We start from the raw sequence: 24703 nt of genomic DNA on the forward strand, positions 1-24703 counted from the left end.
ACAGACAGGAGGTGGAGCGGCTGGTCCACTGGTGCAACCAAAACCATCTGGAGCTGAACCCGCTCAAGACCGTGGAGATGACAGTGGATTTCAGGCGAGACCCTTCACCACTTTTACCCCTCACTATCCGCAGTAATACTATTCTCTCCACAGACACCTTCAAGTTCCTGGGAACCACAATCTCTCGGGACCTGAAATGGACCGGCCACATAGACTCTGTCCGGAAGAAGGCCCAGCAGAGGCTGTACTTCCTGAGACAGCTCAAGAAGTTCAACCTGCCGCGAGAGCTTCTGAAGACCTTCTACACTGCCATCATCCAGTCTGTCCTCTGCACCTCCATCACTGTCTGGTTTGGATCAGCCTCCAAACAAGACAAGCACAGACTGCAACGGACAATCAGGACTGCAGAAAAGATCATTGGAATCAACCTCCCATCTATCCAAGACTTGTACCTGTCCAGGACCAGGAAACGTGCAAGGAACATCTCTACAGACCCTTCTCACCCAGGTTGCAGTCTGTTTGAACTACTCCCCTCCGGACGGCGTTATAGAGCTCGGTACGCCAAAACCAGCAGACACCGAGACAGCTTCTTCCCCCAGGCTGTTGCTCTGATGAACTCACACCACTCATAGAGTCTCAGAGGCATTACTGTGCAATAACATCCTGCTCTTCACACCTTTTGAATTTGTCTACACTGTTTTTGCCATTATTCACATGTCCTGAGTGTTGTTAGTCACCTATATGTTGAACAGAGGGTGTTTTACCGAAGTCAAATTCCTTGTTTGGCACGCTCAAACATGGCGAATAAAAACTCTTGAATCTTGAATCATATGCATTTATTTTGTCCCCCATAATGTGGGTTTGTGTACAAAAGCTTCCTTTCTTCAGTAATGCCTTGTTCTTGCTTTTGTTCGTGTCAATTGTGCGGCAATATTTGCCTGGCGGACGGACATGGGATCAACACACCGCTCTTCTCCCCAGTGACCATGTGTCAGGTCACATATCCGTCTGCCCAGCAAAGCGGTGCCGCGCAACATCGATCCACAACCTTTTTACTAATGATTGTATAAGTGTATTAAACATCACACAAAAAAAAATCGCAAATAAATTCCATAGATACGCCGCACCGGACTACAAGCCGCAGGATCCAAAGCTTGTACAAAAAGTAGCGGCCTACAGGCTGGAAAATACGGTATCATGTGTCTTGACTTACAAACAATTTGAATTACAAACGTCTTTTTGGAAACCATTATGTTCCTAAATTGAAAACTACCTGTATGTACTATGTACTTTGCGGCGCTATCAGCGCTCAAAAAACAATCCCGCACACAAGAGGTTGATGGTGAAATACCAAGTGTGGCTGGCAACAACAACAAGCGCTGGACTGCAATGGACACCAATGCCTCTCTTTAGTCCCGATCGCGTGGTCGGGCTGGAAAAAAAAACATAACGCGCCTCTGGTATTGTTTGGGGTGACCAAATGTGAAGTCTGGCCATATCCAGCTCACGGACTGTAGTTTAGGTACAACTGAACTACATAAAAGATGGTACAATGAGCACATCATTCTTATGCACACTAGCTCTACATGTTGGTCACTTACCACTGAATGAATGAATCATCTGGATACTTCGTAACTAGCCAATGGCTATAATTTGGTATATTTATCGAAATGTCCAGACTGTAAGACGCTACATTTTACACACGCTTTGAACCCGGCTTGAAGTACGGTGTGGCTAATCCATGGAATTTTCATGATTTTATGATTTTGTAAGAGGATTTGTTTTGGCAAGACAGTTAATAGAAATTACGACATTTCATTTAAAGAAGCATGAGGAGAAAACAAAAGCCTTGCTCTCGAGAGCTCTGAGTACTGGGGTCTGCATCAGACTATCTTGCAAAGACTTCCCTGTCAAATACACTTATATACCCACTAGTAAAAAGGTTGAGGACCGCTGTTGTACGGCACTACTTTCTAGGGCTGGGAGATATGGACCAAAACTGATATCCAGGTCCACCACATGTTACACTTTCTGCTCAACAAAGCACAGCTGTGCAAATAACAGAAATATAAAGAGGAGTATAATAGTATTTAAACATTTAGTAAATCTATAATAAAAATAGCTTACATTTTAAAAATTAGAGCTGTGTAGATAACAAATGTAAACTAGAACAGGCTTACTTTGGCAAATATGGGCCTACAGCTTCATGGTAGTAAATGAAACTGATTTAAATAAAGAGCTGTGCAAATAACAAAAATCTAAACAAAACAGACTGACCCTGGCTGGAAACAGGCCGACAGCTATATGAAATAGAAACAGATATAGTTATGAATGCAAAGGAAAGAAAATGTACGCAGCACCGGGCTGAAATATAAAGACTCACATTTAGGCAGCATGTGAAAATAAAATGAATAACCCATAACAAATTTAGATTGACTACATGTGTTTTATATCAAAAGAATTGTGTACAAAAATAAGACTATATGCTTGCTTACTTACTCAGGCAATACTGATGCGGCAGCCAAAGTTGGCCATAAACACCACAAAGTTTTATACTCTCTTCATACAGCAGTTTGTGGTTCTGCTGCAGATGTTGGAAGAGGTTCGAAGTGCTTTAACATTTGAAGAAATTTGCTTGTGGCATGTTTTGCAAATAACATTTTGTTGCTCTTCATCTACAATCCGAAATCCAAAATACCTCCAAATTACAGAACCATTGTTTTTTTTTTCTTTTTAAATAGCTCTTCCTCTCTATCACCCGGCAGCGTAGCTGCCTAATACTTCTTCTTGTGGATTTGATTGGCGGTTGGCATCTAACTCTAAGGTGCATTGGAGTGTTGATCATTCGATTGGCCGATAAACAAACAAAATAAAACAAAGCAAAAAAAGATCTGTATAGGGACTGTCCCAAATACACATCGCTTTCAGAAATATATCGGTCTAACTCGTAATACCGATATACTGCTCAGCCCTACTACTTTCCCCAGCACAAAAACACGTGGTTTATAGTCTGGTGCGGCTTATATATGATCAAAACAGGATTTTCCCCTAATTTTAGCTGATGCGGCTTATATTTAGGTGCAATTTATAGTCCAGAAATAACGGTACATGAATATCTTAACATGCACTGCCCCTATTCAAATTATTTTTCTGTATGTATGAAGTGTGTCAAAACTGTCAAGTCAAGTCAAGTTTATTTGTATAGCCCTAAATCACAAGCAGTCTCAAAGGGCTTCACATAGACAAAAATTGACAATTATTCTCAAAGCATCCCCTGATCTTAAGCTCCCAAAAGGGCAAGGAAAAACTCAAAACCCCTGCCCGGGGAAAATGAGAAACCTTGAGAAGGGACCACAGATGGAAGGATCCCCCTTTCAGGATCACCAGGTTGTAATGGATGCAGAGAGGGCACAAATAATACATAATATGAAAATCAAAAGTGGATGTCCAAGTCAGAGCGAAGGGCCGCCGGAGGAGCCCTCTACTATCCTGGCTGTGGAGGTTGAGCTGCAGTTCCCCCAACCTGAATTAGCCCACAAGAATCCAGATAGCCGCTGTCAGCTTGGGTGCCACCTAACCACCTCCCCGGCCGGGGAGGGGGGGGGGGGAGAGAAAACAAAACAAACTCCGGCCGAATCGGCCACTCCAAGTTAGTTAAAGGCCATGTCATAGAAATGTGTCTTTAAACGTGTCTTAAATGTTTCTACTGAGGTAGCAGTCCTAATATCCATTGGGAGGGCATTCCAAAGCTCTGGAGCCCGGATAGAAAATGCTCTAGACCCTGCAGACACTTTCTTGGCCCTCGGTGTCGCTAAAAGGGTAGCGTTTTGCGAACGAAGGTTACGAGACGGAACATAAGGAACAACTAGGTCGACGAGATACGAAGGCGCTAAGCCATGCAGTGATTTATAGGTTAATAGAAGAACCTTGAAGTCACATCTTAAATGGACCGGGAGCCAATGTAAGTTGGCTAATATTGGGGTAATGTGATCAAATTTTCTTGTCCGTGAGAGCAGCCTTGCAGCAGCATTTTGTACTAACTGTAGACTTTTGATGCGGGACTTAGGAAGACCAGAGAATAGTACATTACAGTAGTCCAGGCGCGACGTGACGAACGCATGTATAATAGTTTCCGCATCACCGGTCGAGAGGATCGGACGAATCTTTGCAATATTACGAAGGTGAAAGAACGCAATTCTGGTTATATTCTTAATGTGCTTTTGAAAGGAGAGAGTTTGGTCAAACATTACCCCGAGATTAGTTACAGTATCGCTCTGAGTGATAGTACGGTTATCTATAGTTATAGCGGTTTCCTTGAACAAGTGTTGAAAACGAGTTGGACCAATTATCAACATCTCAGTTTTATCTGGGTTAAGACGAAGGAAGTTGAGAGACATCCATTGCTTGATCTCCGCAAGGCATGCCTCAAGATTACAACAATCACGCGGATCTGTCATCGATAATGGCATATATAATTGGGTGTCATCCGCGTAGCATTGAAAACTAATATTATATTACGTATTATGTCCCCAAGCGGGATCATATAAATATTAAATAAAATTGGTCCGAGAACCGATCCCTGTGGGACACCACACGTAACATTATAGAGCTCAGAGGACGCATTGCCATGGACCACTCGGTGCGTCCTATTTGATAGATAGGAATGGAACCAGCCTCGTGCTGACCCTGAAATACCAACACAACTTTTAAGACGCCCTAATAAAATATCAAAGTCTACAGTGTCGAAGGCAGCACTAAGATCGAGTAGTAACAGTACAGATGAAGTGTTTGAATCCATAGCTATGAGGAGATCGTTAGTCACTTTAGCAAGTGCTGTCTCAGTGGAATGATTAGCTCTAAAACCAGACTGAAAAGAGTCATATCGATTATTGGCGACCATGTAATCATTAAGCTGCTGTGCTACTACTTTTTCAAGAAGTTTTGCTATAAATGGGAGGTTTGAAACTGGCCTATAATTACTGAGACAGTCCGGGTCAAGATTTGGTCGCTTAAGCAACGGTTTAATGATAGCGGTTTTGAAGGCTGTTGGCACTATCCCAGAGGAGACAGACAGCTTGATTATATTTAAGACAGACGGTCCTAAAATATGAAATAATTCTTTAAGTAGTTTGGCTGGAAGAGGGTCGAGCAAACATGTTGTTTGTTTAGCCGCACTAACCATTTGTGTAAGCCTTTCAAGGGACACGCTATTAAAAGTTGAGAGGGTTGTTGCATGATCATCAGCGTTGGTACACGGCGGGCTCGACCGCGCGATTGGAATGGTATTCTTGATCTCGTCCCTAATGGACTCAATCTTTTGAGCAAAAAATTTTATGAACTCGTCAGCTGAGTGGAAGGAATTATCGGGGGTCGGCTGGCGTAGAGTCAGCTTTGCCACTGTATCAAATAGGTGTTTCGGATTGTTTTTATTGAGATTAATAACTTGCGAGAAATACCGAGTTTTTGCTAAGATAAGCGCATCTTTATATTTCAGCCTCCTGAAATATAAAGATGTCCTGCCATGCCTGATGGAAAACCTCAAGTTTGGTTAGACGCCATCTGCGCTCATGCTTTCTACATAATTGCTTAAGCGTACGCGTTTCATCCGTGAACCACGGAGTAGGCAATCTACGGCGAGTTTTCAGACATAACGGCGCCACAGAGTCAATGGCATTTAACAATGTCGCATTGAATTCATTTGTAAGGTTATCACCAGAGCCGGTGTACGCGGGAAATATGGCAGTTGCCGGCGACAGTAACTCAGATAGCGCAGTTGCAGTCATGGAGTTAAAATTACGGCTCCTATAATTCCGATTGCTCTCTTGTCTTTGACAAGAAACTAAAATTTCAAATTTTATTAAGTAATGATCAGACAAAACAGTAGTGTATGGCAGCACTGCTATATTTGAGGTTGCAAGTCCTCGGGATAATACCAGATCTATGGTATTTCCATTCTTATGCGTTGCTGCCTGTACGGCTTGCGAAAAACCAAACATATCAGTTAAAGTCTGAAACGCCGAAGTAAGTGGCTCTGACGGTAAATTCATGTGGATGTTGAAATCACCCATGATAATTATATTATCGGCATTGGTTACGAGATCAGCCACGAATTCTGAAAATTCATCCAGGAAGCCAGAGTAAGCCCCGGGTGGACGGTAAATAACAGCAAGATAAAATGACGGTAAAGCGGTGGATCGGACAGTGAGAACTTCAAATGTTTTAAATACATTGGTCGAACGAGGCCTAAGTCTCAGCTCAGAATTCGAGATGAGGGCGACACCCCCACCCTTTTTTCGAGGACGCGCCACATGCGAGCTCACAAAATTTGGAGGCGAGGCCTCATTAAGCGGCAGCAGTTCATTAGGTTTTAACCAGGTCTCGCAGAGACCAAAAACGTTTAGATTATGTTCCGTGATGAGGTCATTAACGAGAACTGCTTTTGTATGAAGCGATCTAATATTCATAAAACCGAGTTTAAGCGTAATCGGTCGATCAGGGTGCGTATCTATCGAAGGATATTTAAACGAGATGCGAGTAAGATTGTGTTCTCTAGGCCTGACATCACCTCTCGAATGTTTGTTAGCGCGGCGGGACGATACGACCGTGGGAATCTGATAGTAAATATTTGTTACACATGTAAAATTATCTGAAACAGGCACCGTTTCATCAGCAAAACCGGTTGGGGTGGAGTGATTGGATTTGTCTACTACCCCAGTAGAAAGTGTGTTTATGTGTACTGTGGCACTATTCAAACTGTCACGCTCTAGTCTACACAAGGAGCTATGTGCATGCTGGAAGTCTAGCCTAGCGCTAGTTAACTTTAGCTTAACAGACTCCAAACCCATCCTGACAGGTGGTCTAATCACCTGTGCCCCGGCCTGCTCTAAAGTGACCTGTCATGCGTGGCTCAAACAGTAATCTATATTCCTAGAAAGAGTGACGGCGCCTTCACGGTTAGGGTGAAGGCCGTCCTTCCTCAGCAGGTCGGGGCGGCCCCAGAAGGAGGGCCAGTTATCTATAAAATACAGTCCCTGCTTATTACAGAACCCAGCCATCCATCGATTAAGGGAGACTAATCTACTAAACCTCTCATCAGTGCCTCTCCCAGGCAGGGGGCCAGAGACAAATACTCGATGCCGACTCATCTTTCTGGCGAGATCACAAGTCCTCGCTATGTTTCTCTTTGTGATCTCCGATTGCCTCATCCTAACATCATTGGAGCCGACGTGTATCACTATGTCCGAGTAGCTAGTGTTGTTGGAACTACGCTGTTGACTAGACCTATTGCGAGTCAGCTCCCTAAGATTAGCTTCTATGTCGGGTGCTCTGCCCCCAGAAATACACATTACCGTGGCTGGATTTTTAAGCGTAATATTTCGGGTAATGGAGTCACCTATGACCAAAGTGCGACGGCCAGTAGACCGAGATGACTTTGGACGGCTATGCGTCTTACCTGGCTCATCGCGATTAGCAAGCCGCTTGGGGCTAATGCTAACTGGGCTAGCGGGCTGACTACAGTCCGCGACTGTATCCGCCACATCTACGGTTATCGCGCAATTCTGCTCTAACTGGCGGACACGTCCCTCTAGCAGGGACAATCTCTCTAAGAGAAGGGTGCAGTTGGTGCACGAAGCCGTACAAACCTCTTGATCCGCAGCCATACTTTGTGTCCGATGATCGACGGTAGACAAACGGCCACGAAGCCTCCGCTCTCCCAGGCACTCCGGCTGCGAAGTAAAAAAGATCGAACAGTGTAATAAAAAGATTCAAACTTACTTTAGAGTCAGGGAGATGAGTTCCACGCTGGAGAAACAAAATCGTCCAAGCCTGAAAAGTATTGGGAGTCTGGGCTGAGAAGGAAGAGGGCGTCCGGCAGGAAAACCCGGAAGCAGGTTAGCCTCGCAGCTGGTCTTTTGTGTTGATCGGACTGCTATTTAAAACTTTCTAACCAAAGTATGACGCTGGCACTAGAATGCTCACTGTTAATGCTATGTGGGTGTTTTGACAGAAACAAGGATAATATTTGAAGATTTGCAGTAAGGAATTTGCCATGACCAGCACTCGTTTGGAAAAATATCACATGACGTACAGTCTCTCCAAGCCAGTGTAGAGTTCCATGTGACTTTCCCTCAACGTCTCCAGACCAGTCCAGTTCTCTATGTGTCTGTAAAAAAGCAGAACGTATGAGTCAATTATCATTACACTGGAAAAAGCATACAACTAATATTTGTTTTTGTTTTTTTAACTTAAATTAACATTAGTTTGCTCATTTCACATTTGGATTTGGCGAACAACATCATTCTTCTGGGTGAAAATTAATACAGTCAAAGGAAAACGAAGCAAAGAAACGAAAGCCTAAATTGAGTGGAAGTGAAGAGGGTGATGATGAAAGTTAAAAAGAAAAAAGTAAAAAAATAACCCACTTCTTATTGATTATTCATTTGTAATTTATTTCTTTTTACATCTCTCTGATATAATGCATTTGTTTTATTGCTATGTGTAATTATCTGCAGTATTTATTAAGGAGTTATCGTTGGTTTTTGGCTGTGGAACAAATTAAACAAATTACAATGTATTCTTATGAAGATATTTGATCCAACATACGACAATTTCAACATACGAAGTAGGTCTTGGAACGAATTAAATTCATATGTAGAGGTTTGACGAATCCTAATTCCACCTGTAATTTTGTAAATAATTGTGCGTTTCTGGATGATTGAACATATCAACATCACAAAAATCAAGAAAGAAAGAAAAGCTCATCAATAAATGTTTCAGTTTGACATAGTTTACATGTTCAATAGGCATACGAACTTTTATCTAGTTCTACTGTTGGATTTGGTCCACAATTTAGGGAGCGCGCTATCTGCGCCTCACAGCAAAAGCCATTGCCAATCACCTGTTATCCAATTTACTCACTGCGTGCTCGTTTAATTTCTTCAGATTTAGGAAAATGCAAAGACACTGAAGCAGAAATTAGACATACACAGGTTGGTTGAGTTCAATCACAATTCTTGTTAAGAAAGCTCTGTTTTCAGGAAAGTACAATACAGCGCTGCGCCTTTCAAGAGCAGAAAGTCTCCATTCAGAAAAGGCAACGTTCAAGGTTCTTTGGTCAGCTTATATTCAGTTGGACAGGCGGTGTGGGGCGAGTTTGATGGGTGATGAGTCGTTGGGGTGGGGCGATTTCGCAGTAGAGTTTGATTCCATGGGAGTGGGTGCTGGTTCTGGACGATTCGGTGTGTGTGTGGGGGCTGTTGTCTTCCATCCCGTCTTTCGGCCTTGGTGATCATCTTTGGCCGAGTCCTTGGCTGTCTCCCTCTGGCACCAGCTGGTTTTTATCTCCAAGTGACCTTCCTGTAAACATTCTCCTCCATCCTTGCACATATACTGTCGGACCTCATTCTTTCAATTTTGTCATTTTGTACGAATTTATGTGAGCTTTTGACTGTCACATCATTAATCTATTACTGTTCCCTGACTATGCAAAGTTAGTTCTTTTGATACTCCATGTCTTTGCTCACATCATTATATTCTTAGTTTAATCATGCTTCCCACCATATCTTTTCTTTGTTAGGCAAAACATTTCCCTCTGTGCAGAGCGTTCAGTAGTAATCGAAAAGCTGGCGTCCCGCATTAGGCGACATATGACGTTTAGTCAAAACACAAGATATAATCAAGTACTGAACGGTCAAGACGACTCTGGCCGTGTCCATGATTTAGAGAGAAAACATCAGGCATGCATTACACAGTTCCTTAAGGGTCATTAAGCTATTTAGGCAACATATCAAAAGACATTTATTTTGCAGTGCACAGAAATACATATTGAATCGTGAAGTTGTAGCAACCTCTGTTATTATCTTATATCAAAGAATGTCTTCTTTATTGGTTGACTCCATGAATATACTTGTCTGCTTATATACTTTATCCAAAGAGATGTGAGCGTATCTGTTATTGTGGCTAGGCGGGTTTTGTGTCTTTTGACCCTATTCCTTCACTACTCTTTTATTTTTTTCATATATTACTGCTATAAATTGCTACACGATTAGATCATTTATAATCAAAAACTGAAAAAAGAAAAAAAAGAAAAACAAACCAAAATAAACACACGCAAGTATTATTGTGTTTTTTTTTTTTTTTTTTTTGGGAGGGGGTTTTGTGACCTGCTTATAAAGTTGCTTTTTGCCACTTTTCTCGGACCTTCCCCGTGCACACCCTGGCAAGTTGAAGAGCCACAGCGACGACACGAGTTCAAAGGACGAAAAAGGTAAATTGAAAAAACGCAAAGTTAACTTTTTTTTTTTGCAAAGCTCACGTGGTAGCGGACGGTATAACGTCGCCACCTCCTGACTTCTGAAATTTCAACAGCAAACAACCAAGTGAATAAAAAGAAGACACGCGCACTGAACTGAAAGGCAAACAAATTTGTAAGTATGTGAGAGTATGTGAGACGACGAGGATACTGTCGTATGTCACATGACGTTTCTGCCTGCTTTCCGACTTACTACTCCTAAACTCTACAGACAGAAAATGGCACTTTTGCCCCGTCCCAAACAGTTTTTCAGACGGCTGCAACAACATTCTATTCAGCATGTCGCTGCAATGTTTTTACTGCAATGTCACCTCACTTCTACAATTTTACACTTTTGCAATTTTACCTGGGGGTGGCAGCAGGTTCTACTGTGGGGGCTGCTATGTATGGCAAGCAATTTGACCATTTATTCCATATCTTTGATATTAGACAGTCTTTTTCACTAGTTCGGTCTTTCTCAACATTAAGTTGGACATTGAGCCACACGAGTTACGCACTTTGTCTTACGAGTTGCACAGAAACTCTAACCAGTCACTCGTTTTCAGCAACATGTAAATTAGTCAAACATGAATTATTCCAACACGTTAACAAGTGACCTATGATTTTCTGCAGAAGTTAGCTAATAGGAGCTGAAATGCCCACCAGTTAACTAATGATAAATAAAACACTGACAAGTTAACTAGTGCAAGCCCATTGAAGCCGTGATATCTAACTTGTAGAAAAATACTGGTTGACTAGTTATGCCCCAAATTGTGCACTAGTGCGACTTTTTCACTTAACCAGTTCTACTAGTGAGGTAAAAAATGTCCCGACTAGAACTAGTGGATGCCGACTTTACAGAATTATGGGTTACATGTCTGCTTGTGGCGGCTCGGTGAGGCACTGGGTAGCATGTCCGCCTCACAGTTAGGAGGGTGCGGGTTCGATTCCACCTCCGGCCCTCCCTGTGTGGAGTTTGCATGTTTTCCCCGGGCCCGCGTGGGTCTTCTCCGGGCACTCCGGTTTCCTCCCACATCCCAAAAACATGCTTGGTCGGCCGATTGAGCGCTCCTAATTGTCCCTAGGTGTGAGTGCGAGTGCAAATGGTTGATTGTTTGTATTTCCTGCGATTGGCTGGCAACCGGTTCAGGGTGTCCCCCGCCTGCTGCCCAATGACGGCTGGGATAGGCTCCAGCACACCCGCGACCCCCGTGGGGACTAAGCGGTTCAGAAAATAAATGGATGGATGGATGGATGGATAGATGGATGGATGTTTACTCATGAATGCACAGACCACTTTGCTACGCACCATCTATTTTGACTTACAAGCTAACTAGTGAGGCTCAAAATGGTACCTTAGTAAACACGTTCACTAGCTGGTGTAATTTTAACCTCACTTGTTAACTAGTGAAACATGTTTTCTTTCTTGTGAACTAGTTCAGTCCAGAGTGACTAGTTAGTAGTAGATCAGATAGTGAACAAATGAAAGGCATTTTGACTCACTAGTCAGACCGAGTGAGTCAGAAAGGAAAATCCCTTTGCATTTACTAGTTCATTAGTTAACATTTTGAACCCCACAAGTCAGATAGTGAGGCTGGGAAGATCCCAACTAATGGTACTAGTGGACATATACCTTACTAGTGAACTAGTGAGCAATTCTGAACTTGACAAGTTAAATAGTGAGATAAAAAAAAAAACATAACTGGTGCAACCAGTGTACATTTGCATTACTATGTCAACATGTAAACTGTAGGATGTGACCACCAATATCCTGTTCCAACATTTTTTACTCATCTTTTTAATCAATTTGCTTGTGACCAATAAAGAAATTACACTGTGAGGTCAAAATGTGACTGTCACATGCGCGTAAAATGTCTTTTTAGCTTACATGTTCACTAGTAAGTCAATTTTGAAGCTTTCTAGTCAGCCTACATTGCCCACGATGCATAGGACAGGAAGTATTACCTTTGAACAGCTAATTATGATGCATTTCGTCCGAGAAGGTTTTATTTTGCAAATATTACTGTTGTATGTAGGTCTACAATTATTTTATTCATTTTAACTGCCGCGACTATGCATTTACCGTATTTTCCGCCCTAAAAGGCGCACCTAAAAACCTAAAATTTTCTCAAAAGCCGACAGTGCGCCTTATAATCCAGTGCGCCTTATATATGGATCAATTGATGAATTTGTTGATCCATACTGGTTGTACACAGTGCTCTGCCAAAATGTTTCAGTACGTTTTAGTACGACTAGTAAATTACAAGGTCGCATCGCTTCCCAACATTATGGTAACTGTAGTCAGGGGGCGTCACCGAATAGCTGTTGTACCCGCGAGGCTATTTCATTTCAAAATAGGCTGCTCCGTTAATGTTTCGAGTAAATCTACGGATTGATATGGAAGGGAAACATAGGTAAGCAGTACCAATGCGTTAGATCGAACTTTAATCAGTTCCGATCATTTTATAGGAGATCGTTTGAGAAACGCGATTGTTTACACTTTGCTGAGGCTCATGGGAGATTGCGAGCTGAGGCTCGTGGGACTTTGCGGATGGCTAATGCTATAACGATAGCTGCTATACGTACCAGGCTATTTCATGTCAAAATAGGCTGCTCTGTTAATGTTTCGAGTAAATCTACGGATCGCTATGGAAGGGAAACATAGGTAAGTAGTACCAATGCGTTAGATCGAACTTTAGTCAGTTCTGATCATTTTATAGGAGATCGTTTGAGAAACGCGATTGTTTACACTTTGCTGAGGCTCATGGGAGATTGCGAGCTGAGGCTCGTGGGACTTTGCGGATGGCTAATGCTATAACGATAGCTGCTATACGTACCAGGCTATTTCATGTGAAAATAGGCTGCTCTGTTAATGTTTCGAGTAAATCTACGGATCGATATGGAAGGGAAACATAGGTAAGTTGTACCAATGCGTTAGATCGAACTTTAGTCAGTTCCGATCATTTTATAGGAGATCGTTTGAGAAACGCGATTGTTTACAGAGGGCTCATTGGTTATTGGCTAGTGGCTGCATACCGCAACCCTAGTCAACCTCAGTTTGTTGCAGTATAGCTTCTATTTTATGCGCCTTATAATCCGGTGCGCCTTATATATGGACAAAGTTTTAAAATGGGCCGTTCATTGAAGGTGCGCCTTATAATCCGGTGCGCCTTTTAGGGCGGAAAATACGGTAATTTAAAAATTACTATTGTATCTTGTTCTGCAATTTTTATTTATTTTTATTTATTTTAACTGCCACGACTATGCAGTTAGGATGTGTGCATAAACGAAAATAAATGGGATCAGTCACGTGATGTCCGAAGTTCTTTTGGCGGGGTGTAGGACACAACCTTTTTGCATTTTGAATATATGTTATGCATTTTCATTTCATGAGACCAGGACTATGAATGGTCCTTCCCTGGAAAAAATAAGCATTTAAAGCAATGGTTATTAGAGTGACGAACACAGGTTGAGGGGTATGATTCTGATCTCTCCTATAATAGGGAGCAGTAAAAGTTTTAAATTGCAACTGAGCTTCTCAAACGTAACTTGTGACTGTCGACAATTAAAAGTGATCTTTTTTGCTAACAATAACAAGTGATAAGAAGCTCAAGTAATCAGTGATGACCAGTCCTGGCAACCTTGGCTGCAATTTTACCCAGCTACAGTTGCAACAACGTGAGTGCCAGCCGAAGCACAACAGCGACTGAACATGAGCTCGCAGAGAGTGGGTTTTCCTCCTGCTCGGACAGGCAAATACACATGCTGGTTTGTAAATGCATCCGTGTAACTTAAACTATTAAACCGGAAAACCCACGGTCCAATAGGGCGTACTGTCCCGTGTAGAGCAGAACAAACGGATTCAATATTTTGTCATGTAATGTTGTACCCTCGTGGTCTTCAGGCCACTGTTCATCTCGAATCCTATTGAGGCTTTGGACAAGTTGAAGTTGAACAAGGTCTCTAGTCTAAACAATTCATTCAGTGATCGAAGTAGTGAGTTTGATTAGCGGTTAGTTGTTGATGACTCAATTAATTGTAGCACTTGTAAAGTAGACATGCTATTGCGTTAGCTCTTTGTTGAGTGTTGCGTGTCTTTCATGTACATATGTATGCTGTAGTCAGCCATTTACGACATGACCAAATCATGATTTGTTGTCCTGTTTGTGGTCAGCATCATGCGCCACAACTCCTCGTCCAGCCGAAGAAAAGGCGGCAATCCGCGCCGCCGTCCTCCGCAGCCACTGCCTGGGCCATCCCCCGGTGTGCAATGCACATCCTCTGCGGCATCCCCCAGAGGGCGCCGCCCGCCGCAGTCACCGCAGCGGGCATCCCCCAGAGGGCGCCACCCGCCACAGTCACCGCAGCGGGCATCCCCCAGAGGGCGCCGCCCGCCGCAGTCACCGCAGCCGGGCCCATCTGGGAATAGTGAGTTCACTGCGCCGTTGTCCCATTTTGATGACACGTTCCTAAAGGTTTTTGTATTTCCAGCTCAGCCACCTGCGCCGCCGCCCCCGTTGCCCATGCCGCCCAGGAGGCGAAGGTACCGGCCAGGGACCAAGGCCCTAATGGAGATCCGCAAGTTCCAGAAGAGCACAGAGCTCCTCATCAGGAAAGCGCCCTTCTCTCGCCTGGTAAGGTGTTACCAGCTCACACGTTAGCCCATAAGCTTGTTAGATCATTGCCTTGACATGTAGCCACCCTCCCACACACCCAGGTCCGTGAGGTGTGCCAGTCATATGGCAGAAGTGCCCTCAGATGGCAGGTCTTCGCCCTGATGGCGCTTCAGGAGGTAAAGTCGCCGGGGAGGTCCAAATGTCATACTAAAGTCTCTATCCTACAGAGCGACCAAGAATTGCGAGTGTTTTCAAATGGAGTGATTACTGCATTTTCGTTATGGTTTGTTGAAGGTCGCAAACTTTCGACAAAGCGTTTGGCAAATGTTCACCTGTACTTTTCTTCTACGCGGGGGAAATTTTGATCAGGGAGTTTTTAACATATTCAAAATTTTATTGCGACAACAAGAACTTCCTAAAAAAGTTGGTGAACGTTTGGGACATTGAACGATCCCTGACCAACTCTGGCGTGTACGCAAGTGACAATCGGTGATGCCCCATTTCCGCCTACCGACTCACTGCGACCCAAAATACTGCGCTGCCCTTGCCGACGCCGGACGCAGCGGGACACTCGGGCCGGCTTACACATTGACGACTTGTTGGGATCTTTACAGGCGGCTGAGGCCTTATTGGTGTTGCTGTTCTCTGATGCCAACCTGTGCGCCATCCACGCCAAGCGGGTCACCATTTTTCCCCGCGACCTCCAGCTGGCCCGACGGATCCGCGGGCAAGAGTTCTGATGAAGATGATAGCCGCGTGGTGACTCAAACGTTTCACAGTGACCACTCGACACAACCCAACCTTTATAGTCGAAATTGACTTAAATACTGTTGTTTGCAGTGTTTGTGTTTTATATATAGTGAAGTGTTTGTGTTTTATATCTAAAGTTATGTGACAAGAGTGGATCATTTCTTGGCCCTGCCCACTTCTTCACCAGGCAGCCAATTATGTGAGTGCTAAGCTTCACTCTGTAGTGTCATCCACGCGCGTCACCGTTTTTCCCCGCGACATCCAGCTGGCCTGATGTACCCGCGGGCAAGATTTCTGATTAAGATGATAGCCCCATGGTGACTCGTTTCACGGTCACCACTCGACTCAACCCAACCTGTATAGTAGAAATCCTCTTCAATTACTGTTTGCGGTGTTTGTGTTTTATCGATAGTGCAGTGTCTCTGTTCTGTATATAAGGTTATGTGACGTGTGTTCATCGTAAGACAAAGTATTTTCAGTAAAATAAAAATATTTCTAAAAAACAAAATATATACGGTACTATTGAGAGCTTACCTGAGTAAATTTTTTTACATCAGAAAAATAAACATTTCAATATTATTGTGCGGTTAGTTGTTAATCTTGATGTGAATTGAATGAGCAAACACTAACAAACAAAACTAACTTATCTATTGAGGCACAATATTACATTACAGTATCAATATTGTAGTCGACCACTCCAGATTGCCCGTAGGTTGTGGTTTTGAGCTCGAAAGGTTGCCTGTGTGCCCTGCAATTGGCGTTCGGGGTGTCCCCCGCCTACTGCCCGAAGTCTGCTGGGTTAAGCTCCAGCATACCAGTGAACCTTGTGTCAAAAAGCAGTTCAGAAAAACGATGGATGGATAGATAGATGGATAGATGGATGGATATTATAGTACCGTTATTTTCTTTATTACGTTGTGTCGCAGACCCGAGCCGATCTGAACTACCGAGTCAATGTGGTTGTCAAGCCTGAAGCCATCCGTGTGTGAATCCCCGTGGGATTTTGATCCATCCCATGGGGGAGAGGGGAGCAGTGAGCAGCAGCGGCGCCGCGCTCGGGAATCATTTGATGATCTAACCCCCCAATTCCAACCGTTAATGCTGAGTGCCAAGCAGGGAGGCAATGGGTCCCATTTTTATAGTCTTTGGTATGACCCGGCCGGGTTACTTAAGTCCGTAAACGTAAAATGATTTCAGAAAAAAGATCATCTTTGGGAACAACCGGATGTTATTCTGCCGGTCAGTATCACTGCGCATGCAGTAGCAAACTCGATAGCGAAGAAATATGTGAGACTCTCAACGGGATCACCAATATTTGAGTGATGTTCCAGTTATTTATCACAATTAGTTTACCAAGTCTGTGTTTTCAGTTCCTCCAATAAACCCTGGTACAAGCTGCACTTGGTCGCCCCGCTCCTGTCCACACTCCATCCGTGACAAGATTTTCTTCAAAAATTGTTGTACCATGATTTTCTTCAAAAAAAAAAAAAAAAAAAAAAGAAATTGCACCCATGTATAATGCGCACCCCAGATTTTAGGACAATAAATTAGTTCAATTTTGCGCATTATACATGGCAAAAAACGGTATATTGAAATGGAAGGAGTATCAGACCACTGCAAATCTACCAAGACCCGGAGAACAAGGAGAAGACTGATCAGAGATGCAGCCAACAGGCCCATGATCACTCTGGATGAACTGCAGATAACTACAGCTGAGGTGGGAGAGTCTGTCCATAGGACAACAATCAGTCGTGCACTGCACAAATCTGGCCTTTATGGAAGAGTGGCAAGAAGAAAGCCATTTCTCAAAGATATCCATAAAAAGTCTCGTTTAAAGTTTGCCACAAGCCACCTGGGAGACACACCAAACATGTGGAAGAAGGTGCTCTGGTCAGATGAAACCAAAATCGAACTTTTTGGCCACAATGCAAAACGATATGTTTGGCGTAAAAGCAACACAGCTCATCACCCTGAACACACCATCCCCACTGTCAAACATGGTGGTGGCAGCATCATGGTTTGGGCCTGCTTTTCTTCAGCAGGGACAGGGAAGATGGCTAAAGTTGATGGGAAGATGGATGGAGCCAAATACAGGACCATTCTGGAAGAAAACCTGTTGGAGTCTGCAAAAGACCTGAGACTGGGACGGAGATTTATCTTCCAACAGGACAATGATCCAAAACATAAAGCCAAATCTACAATGGAATGGTTCACAAATAGACGTATCCAGGTGTTAGAATGGCCAAGTCAAAGTCCAGACCTGAATCCAATCGAGAATCTGTGGAAAGAGCTTAAGACTGCTGTTCACAAACGCTCTCCATCCAACCTCACTGAGCTCGAGCTGTTTTGCAAGGAAGAATGGTCAAGAATTCCAGTCTCTCGATGTGCAAAACTGATAGAGACATACCCCAAGCGACTTGCAGCTGTAATTGCAGCAAAAGGTGGCGCTACAAAGTATTAGCGCAAGGGGGCCGAATAATATTGCACGCCCCACTTTTCAGTTTTTTATTTGTTAAAAAAGTTTAAATTATCCAATAAATTTCGTTCCACTTCACAATTGTGTCCCACTTGTTGTTGATTCTTGACAAAAAATTAAACTTCTATATCTTTATGTTTGAAGCCTGAAATGTCGCAAAATGTTGAAAGGTTCAAGGGGGCCAAATACTTTCGCAAGGCACTGTATATCGTGTACTATGTCTTGTCACCGTGGGATAGTGGAAACGTAATTTCGATTTCTTTGTGTGTCTTGGCATGTGAAGAGATTGACAATAAAGCAGACTTTGACTTTGACTTTTTGACTTTGAATTTGCTAATGCCTCCATAGCCATAGAAATGAAGTCAGGCATCAGCCACAACGTCATTTCTTATTCGATGCTGGTTTATTACCGCTGCGTTGTCATGAAAGGGAGGTTTGCATCGTAGTCGGTATTTTTGGACTAACACTAACGCTGATTAGCCATGTCACCAACTTACCCAAAATGCTTCTATTTATATCACAGATCACCCGGATTACCACAACTGCAATGTTTGTAAATCAAGGCTCAAAGCCAGTGGTAGAAGCAGGGCACAAGGCATTTCCGAAACAAATGCTCTGCCAAATAAATAAATGCATGAATAAACCACGATTCAAAATGATTTCGATCGCCAGCATCCTCATGATTTGTCGACTAATCTTGGTAACCCTATAGGTCGTTGAGGCAAGAAATTCCACCGATAAGGTAGCAGCCATTTTTATTGCGGTGTTGTTCATACATTGCAGACAAATATGTTGAAAAATATTTGCTCCCCTGGGATAGTGTATCTTGGGTCATATTTTTGAAAGTTTTTAAAGTCCACCTCTTCTGCAGTCTGTATTGACATCATGTCTTTGGTCAGACAATACTATGTGGCAGCTACAGTAATATCATACCACAGCCACTTTTTTTATTTGGAAGGAGTGCACCTAATGACTGCTCCAACAATGCTCGGATGAGACATTTGTTAATTTTTCTAGAAAGAAAACCAACTGTTTTTGTCCTCCTCATGTGTCTCAATAGCCTGCTCATTTGTTTTTTCACCTTTGGATGTAAAGGTTTTGCTGAATAATTTGTAAATGATTGTATTTTAATGTACAGCATGTCTAATCTTGTGCAGCCAAACCACCGCTGCACAACAGAAGCAGGTTCCCCATTAGGTAATAAATCTTTATTTCGGGATAAAGTAACAGGGGTTTGGCAATGAAAGGAGGAGCGAGTCAGGAAACATTTTCCTCCACCAGCATCACGTAGTGGCCTGGCCACTATCCTGCAAGAAGTATGGCTTTATATCCCTCTGACCACTGCACATGTAATTTCAAAGACAAATTGACGCTGTATTGGCCGCAAAAGGAGCCCCTTATTGTGGTCTAAAATTGGGTGTTCATGATTAGATGTGGCAGCGCTGCTTTTGGTCACTGACATTGTTGGTATGCTAGAGAATGTGCATACACCTGAAGGGACACAATCATTTATACGGAATACTTCATCATGTCCCGACGTTGCACCCGCAAAAAGAAAGACGCATCACATTTGCGTTCTTCATTTCGACAACTTTACTTTCCTCGGTTGACTCGGAGATTACACGAAGCATTTTTTTTCCATCCAACGCACATCCACTCAGTAGCTTTTTTCTCTGTCCCCCTCTTATTACGTCACAAGCCACTTCAACACTCGAAGTCTAACCTCTGTGTCCTAACAAAAGCTACAAGAACTGCATAAAAGTAAAATATATGACAAAATAAGAATTAACTGAAACCAAGGCTTTACTGAAATCATATATTTTCACAGATAATAAAATAATCTTCCTTCAAAACCTATAGGTTGCAACACTTACAGTATTAATTGATATTTCGAAGTTTTATCACCAACAATAGTACACCGGTAATGTAGAAGGTATGATATGCCACACAAATTATCCTAAAAAAATAATCACTGAATTTTTGTACCTCTAATGCTAATAAGTGCTTTTTGCTGTGCGCAGCCCTCCACTCTCTGTGGCATGTGTACACAATGACCAGCAACATCCCACGTCTTCCATCCATGATGGCGGTGGTGATGGTGGACGGTGTCATCACAGAACATTATGACAGCCGCACCAAGGTGACCGTGGCCAAACAGGCCTGGATGGACGCCGTCACTCACAAAGAACCTGACTACTGGGAAAAGCAGACAAACTTCTGGCAAGGACAGGAACACTTTGGAAACATTAACATGGCAATACTTAAGGATAGATTCAACCAATCACACGGTGAGTGAACATTCCCTCTCTGCTTCTACAGTATAGCTTTGGCACTTTGTTGAGTCTTCTCAAAATGTTATCAAAGAAAGCTAATAGCAGTGTAACAACAAAGTGTTATTGTTCTTAAAAAAGGCCTCTTTGGCGCAGATTGTTGTGCAACCTCTTATGCAGTCTGGACACGGTCTTGGCCCATTTGAATGTTTAAATGGATTATTTAAAAAAAAAAAAGTGAGATCAATGTCAGTATTTATATAAGCATACTGAGTACAGTGTCAATGCATGTACGTACACATGCATTCACTGTATAAGCTTTTACATTGCATGCCACATTGGTGATCTATTTGACTGCATTTGATGTCATTCATTGTTGATATAACAATACATTTAACAATACTTTTTCATTTTTACTGTCAATTTCTGCATCATGCATTTCAAAAAGGAGCGGATGGGAGACAGCGAGCTCTTCTACGCTTCAAGCCATCTCCCCTTGCACAGTGCACACATTGAGAAGGAGGCTTGCCAGGCACTTGCATTTCACATATGTCGGTAGACAGGCGACTTTGCGTGTATGTATACTTACCATATACTTACCAAGTCGGCGACGCGCCTTTTATTTATTTTTTTAAATGCCGATGTTAAAAATCAATGTAACATACACAGGATAAATGGCAAATTTCACTGTTGTATGCAACACTTCACCTGTTGTATATATCTCACGTGACAAGGAATCTAGTTATGTGACAATGAGAGAATGGAGTTTGAATATTCGTTTCGTTTCATTTTTTATTTCAAACATGTGAAAAGAGAATAAGATTATTGTACACAATGAAAAGACATGACAAAATACATGCATATACATATATACACATACCGACATACCCACATACATACATATACATATATATATATACATATAAAAATATACATATACATATATATACACATACACATACACATGCCTATAAGCTTAGCAATAAAGATATAACCGCAAAAGAACCATAAGTCACATTCACATATTAAAGTAAATCGGGGAAGATGTGTGGCCAGCGACTTGCGCAGTCACAAACTGTTAATACTCGTATGACACTACGACAACACAAACGGAAAACCTCCATAACCCCTGAGAAACCTACAATGGTCTTCTGACATTCCAGACACGTGAAATATTCAAAGGCAAAGGGAACTGTAAATCATTATGTATGGGAGCGCCGAAAGATGGTATCTCTTTGGAAAAGTGTTGTAATGCAAATTACCAAAGCTCTGAGCTAATACTGTATCCTCGTGCTGCGCCTGGTCAGGCATCCACGTGTTCCAGGTGCTGCACGGCTGCGAGTATAACGACGACAGCGTCTCAAAGTCAGGCTTCAACCATCACAGTTATGATGGCGACGACACGCTGTTTCTAGACATGGAGAACCGGCGGTGGATCTGGCTCCAGTCTCAGCTGGAGGCCACTGTCCGCAAGTGGAACCTCAATGAAGGCTGGCTGGAGTTCATGGACCTTCGCTTGCTTGAGGAATGTCCTCAGCGCCTTTGCAAGATGCTGGAATATGGGAAGAGCGTCCTGCAGAGAATACGTGAGTTGCTTGCTTTAGTACTTTGCAACAGCACATTTCACAACATTAAAGCATATGTAAAGGCACATTTAACATGTTTTAAAAAACACTCAGAATGTTCGATTATATTCACCTGTATCCAAATAATATAATAGAATTTGAAATAAAATTGCATTTGTGAGCCAAACGCAGTTAATTTGTGTGTATTTCTCGATCTTTCCTGCCCCTGTCATGAACCGCGCCAATCTGGATCACATGGTACCGTGACGTAGATGATAGGACTCCCCCCATTGTTTACCGATTGATAGCGTCAAGATCCATACAATTTCCTGGTGTTTTGTCTCCAATACTTCACATATAAGCATAATAGAGACAACGGAGCCCCCCCAAGTTCACCCACCCCCCCTCGAAAGTGCCAAGACAGAGCCGTGCAATTGCCAAAAGGGAGATTCTTGGGGTATGAAAATGTTACCTTTTGTTATTTGAAAAATAAAAAAGTTTAGGCTTATAACAATAGGTGTAACTTTGGTAGTAACATACTGTGTGCAAAGGGAAAATAAGAATTAGCACACCAAAGTGATCATCGTTCATGGGTTTTCCCAGTCCTAAAAATTAATTTTCCTACTGTTTTCCACCCTATAAAAAAATATGTTGCCGAATATATTATTAAAAGAAATTTTCTTTGCAACTTTCTTATAATTTATTAAATTGGACACCCAAAACAATATCAGTATATAGCCATTGATTTTCTCCGGCTGTACCTTCCGCACCTTCGTTTTGCGATGCTTCAGTCGCTGGGGTACTTCTCACTGGTTCAAATAGGTAGCCTTGTACCCCAAGAAAGAAATCATACTCTTCTTCATTTTCGTCAGAAGGTGAAGAATCATCTGAGGGGGATTCGTCAGACGACATCGCTTCCACTTCTGTATCCGCCATTATGCTTACATGGGCTAAGTAACTCGGCAACGCTCGGCCTCCTATAATCTACGTCACAGTCACTTCGACAATTTCCGGGATGAACTTCAACGATCACATACAAACCGTTGATTTTTCATCGATTACTCCTCAATTCGCAATTTTATTCAAAAATTCACAACAGTTTCCAAAAATACAAGTCCATCTTTATCAAATACATTTTGGGACCCCATAGTATCTTTACATGCCCTTTAACGGGCCTCAGGTCCTGCGAAATGAACTCGACAATTGCATTTGTGGTTTTGTGGGATAGAGAGCTGATCATTAATCTGGCAAGTGCCAGTTTGATACATGAATCACTCTTTGGAGATCTTCACACTATCAATCAGGGACCACTCAAATTGCAGTTTTGTTTCAGCCGTCAACACTAATCATGGCAAAATGAACGTTTGTCTTGTTTTATCACAACTTGAGTAGAGTTTCATATGTTGGTCAATGTGAGCTTCAAACACATCCCTGCTGCTTTAATGTCACACCCCAAGTCTAGATTAAAACTTTGAATTGATGCGAAAACAGCGGTTTAGACTCGGCAGCTTGTGAAATTTTGTGGAAGAACCGCATACTGCATACTACTGGTGTGCAGGAGGCCTTATGATGCAGCCTCATTTCTATGAATTAATTTTGTCTCACTTCCTCAGAGAGGCCCCTGGTGGCTCTGCTGCAGACACAGCCATCGGCGCCGGTTACATGTCACGCCACGGGATTCTACCCCAACATAGTGGACATGTTCTGGATGCGCGACGGTGAACAGCTTCACGACCATGTGACGCACGACCAGCTGCTCCCCAACCACGACGGAACTTTCCAGCTCAGTGTTTGCCTGAATGTGAGTGCTGTGCCACCTGAAGACTGGCACCGCTATGCATGCATCTTCAGGCTCGAAGGACTTCCCGATAAGATCATCACTACACTGGACGCCGCCAAAATCTAAACAAACTACGGTAAGAGGAAATGACCAAACACAGACAACCGATGAGCCTTGACGTTTGCAAGACAAGGGCTTTTTGCCATCATTTTTGATCCAAGGCAAAGGGCATTGCTTGATAAAAAGTCAGCAGAACTTGTAGATTCATCTGCTTAATTATTACTCTACAAACGCAGTATCAATCATAATATTGTGTTTGGACTAATGAGGGCACGTGACATGTTACTTCAGAGACATTTTGACTTGAGTTCCCTCTGTAATAGAGCTAAAAACTCAACAATTTAAGTTGGTTCATTTTGCATAAATCAGGCCAAGAAGACACTGGCCAAGACACATTTGATGAGCAAATTTACACTACATTGTTAAAAAACAAACAAATAAAAAATAAAAGGTAGTTGACTACTAACCGGATTCGGTTGAAGTTGGGAAATTATGTCAAATGTAAATAAAAACAAAATACAACGATTTAAAGATCCTTCGAAACCCATATTCAATTGAATACACTACAAAGACAACATATTTAATGTTCAAACTGATAAATGTAATTGTTTTTTGCCAATTAATAATTAACTTAGAATTTCATGGCTGCAACACGTCCAGTAGAAGTTGGGAAAGGTGGCAAAAAATATTGAGAAAGTTGAGAAAAAAAAAAGTTAAAAAAAGATTAAAGTCCCAATGATCGTCACACACACATCTGGGTGTGGTGAAATTTGTCCTCTGCATTTAACCCATCCCCATGTGATTTTGATCCATCCCCTGGGGGAGAGGGGAGCAGTGAGCAGCAGCGGTGCCGCGCTCGGGAATCATTTGGTGATCTAACCCCCCAATTCCAACC

General features: G+C 42.6%; 2 protein-coding genes across 8 annotated transcripts; both read left to right on the forward strand.

Moving 5' to 3' along the window:
* The first annotated feature begins 10165 nt into the window (after positions 1 to 10165).
* On the forward strand, positions 10166 to 16236 carry LOC119124087 (histone H3-like centromeric protein A). Of its 7 annotated transcripts, none has more exons than XM_037253758.1 (7): positions 10179 to 10267; positions 10369 to 10427; positions 10524 to 10701; positions 14466 to 14719; positions 14783 to 14925; positions 15009 to 15083; positions 15522 to 16236. In XM_037253758.1, exons 3-7 carry the CDS (start codon positions 10592 to 10594, stop codon positions 15645 to 15647), a joined length of 708 nt encoding a protein of 235 aa, XP_037109653.1. In that variant the 5' UTR covers positions 10179 to 10267; positions 10369 to 10427; positions 10524 to 10591; the 3' UTR covers positions 15648 to 16236. The 7 variants fall into 7 exon arrangements, with proteins under 7 accessions (XP_037109656.1, XP_037109659.1, XP_037109653.1 ...); XM_037253759.1 differs by having other exon boundaries at positions 14788 to 14925; XM_037253760.1 differs by lacking the exon at positions 10524 to 10701 and having other exon boundaries at positions 14462 to 14719.
* Positions 16237 to 20192: 3956 nt separating this feature from the next.
* On the forward strand, positions 20193 to 24136 carry LOC119124078 (major histocompatibility complex class I-related gene protein-like). Its single transcript, XM_037253741.1, has 3 exons — positions 20193 to 20421; positions 21711 to 21989; positions 23582 to 24136. Exons 1-3 carry the CDS (start codon positions 20214 to 20216, stop codon positions 23872 to 23874), a joined length of 780 nt encoding a protein of 259 aa, XP_037109636.1. The 5' UTR covers positions 20193 to 20213; the 3' UTR covers positions 23875 to 24136.
* Positions 24137 to 24703: the final 567 nt, after the last annotated feature.

This window comes from Syngnathus acus, chromosome 6 (genome assembly GCF_901709675.1).
Source record: "Syngnathus acus chromosome 6, fSynAcu1.2, whole genome shotgun sequence".
In the NCBI taxonomy this organism is placed as follows: Eukaryota; Metazoa; Chordata; class Actinopteri; order Syngnathiformes; family Syngnathidae; genus Syngnathus; species Syngnathus acus.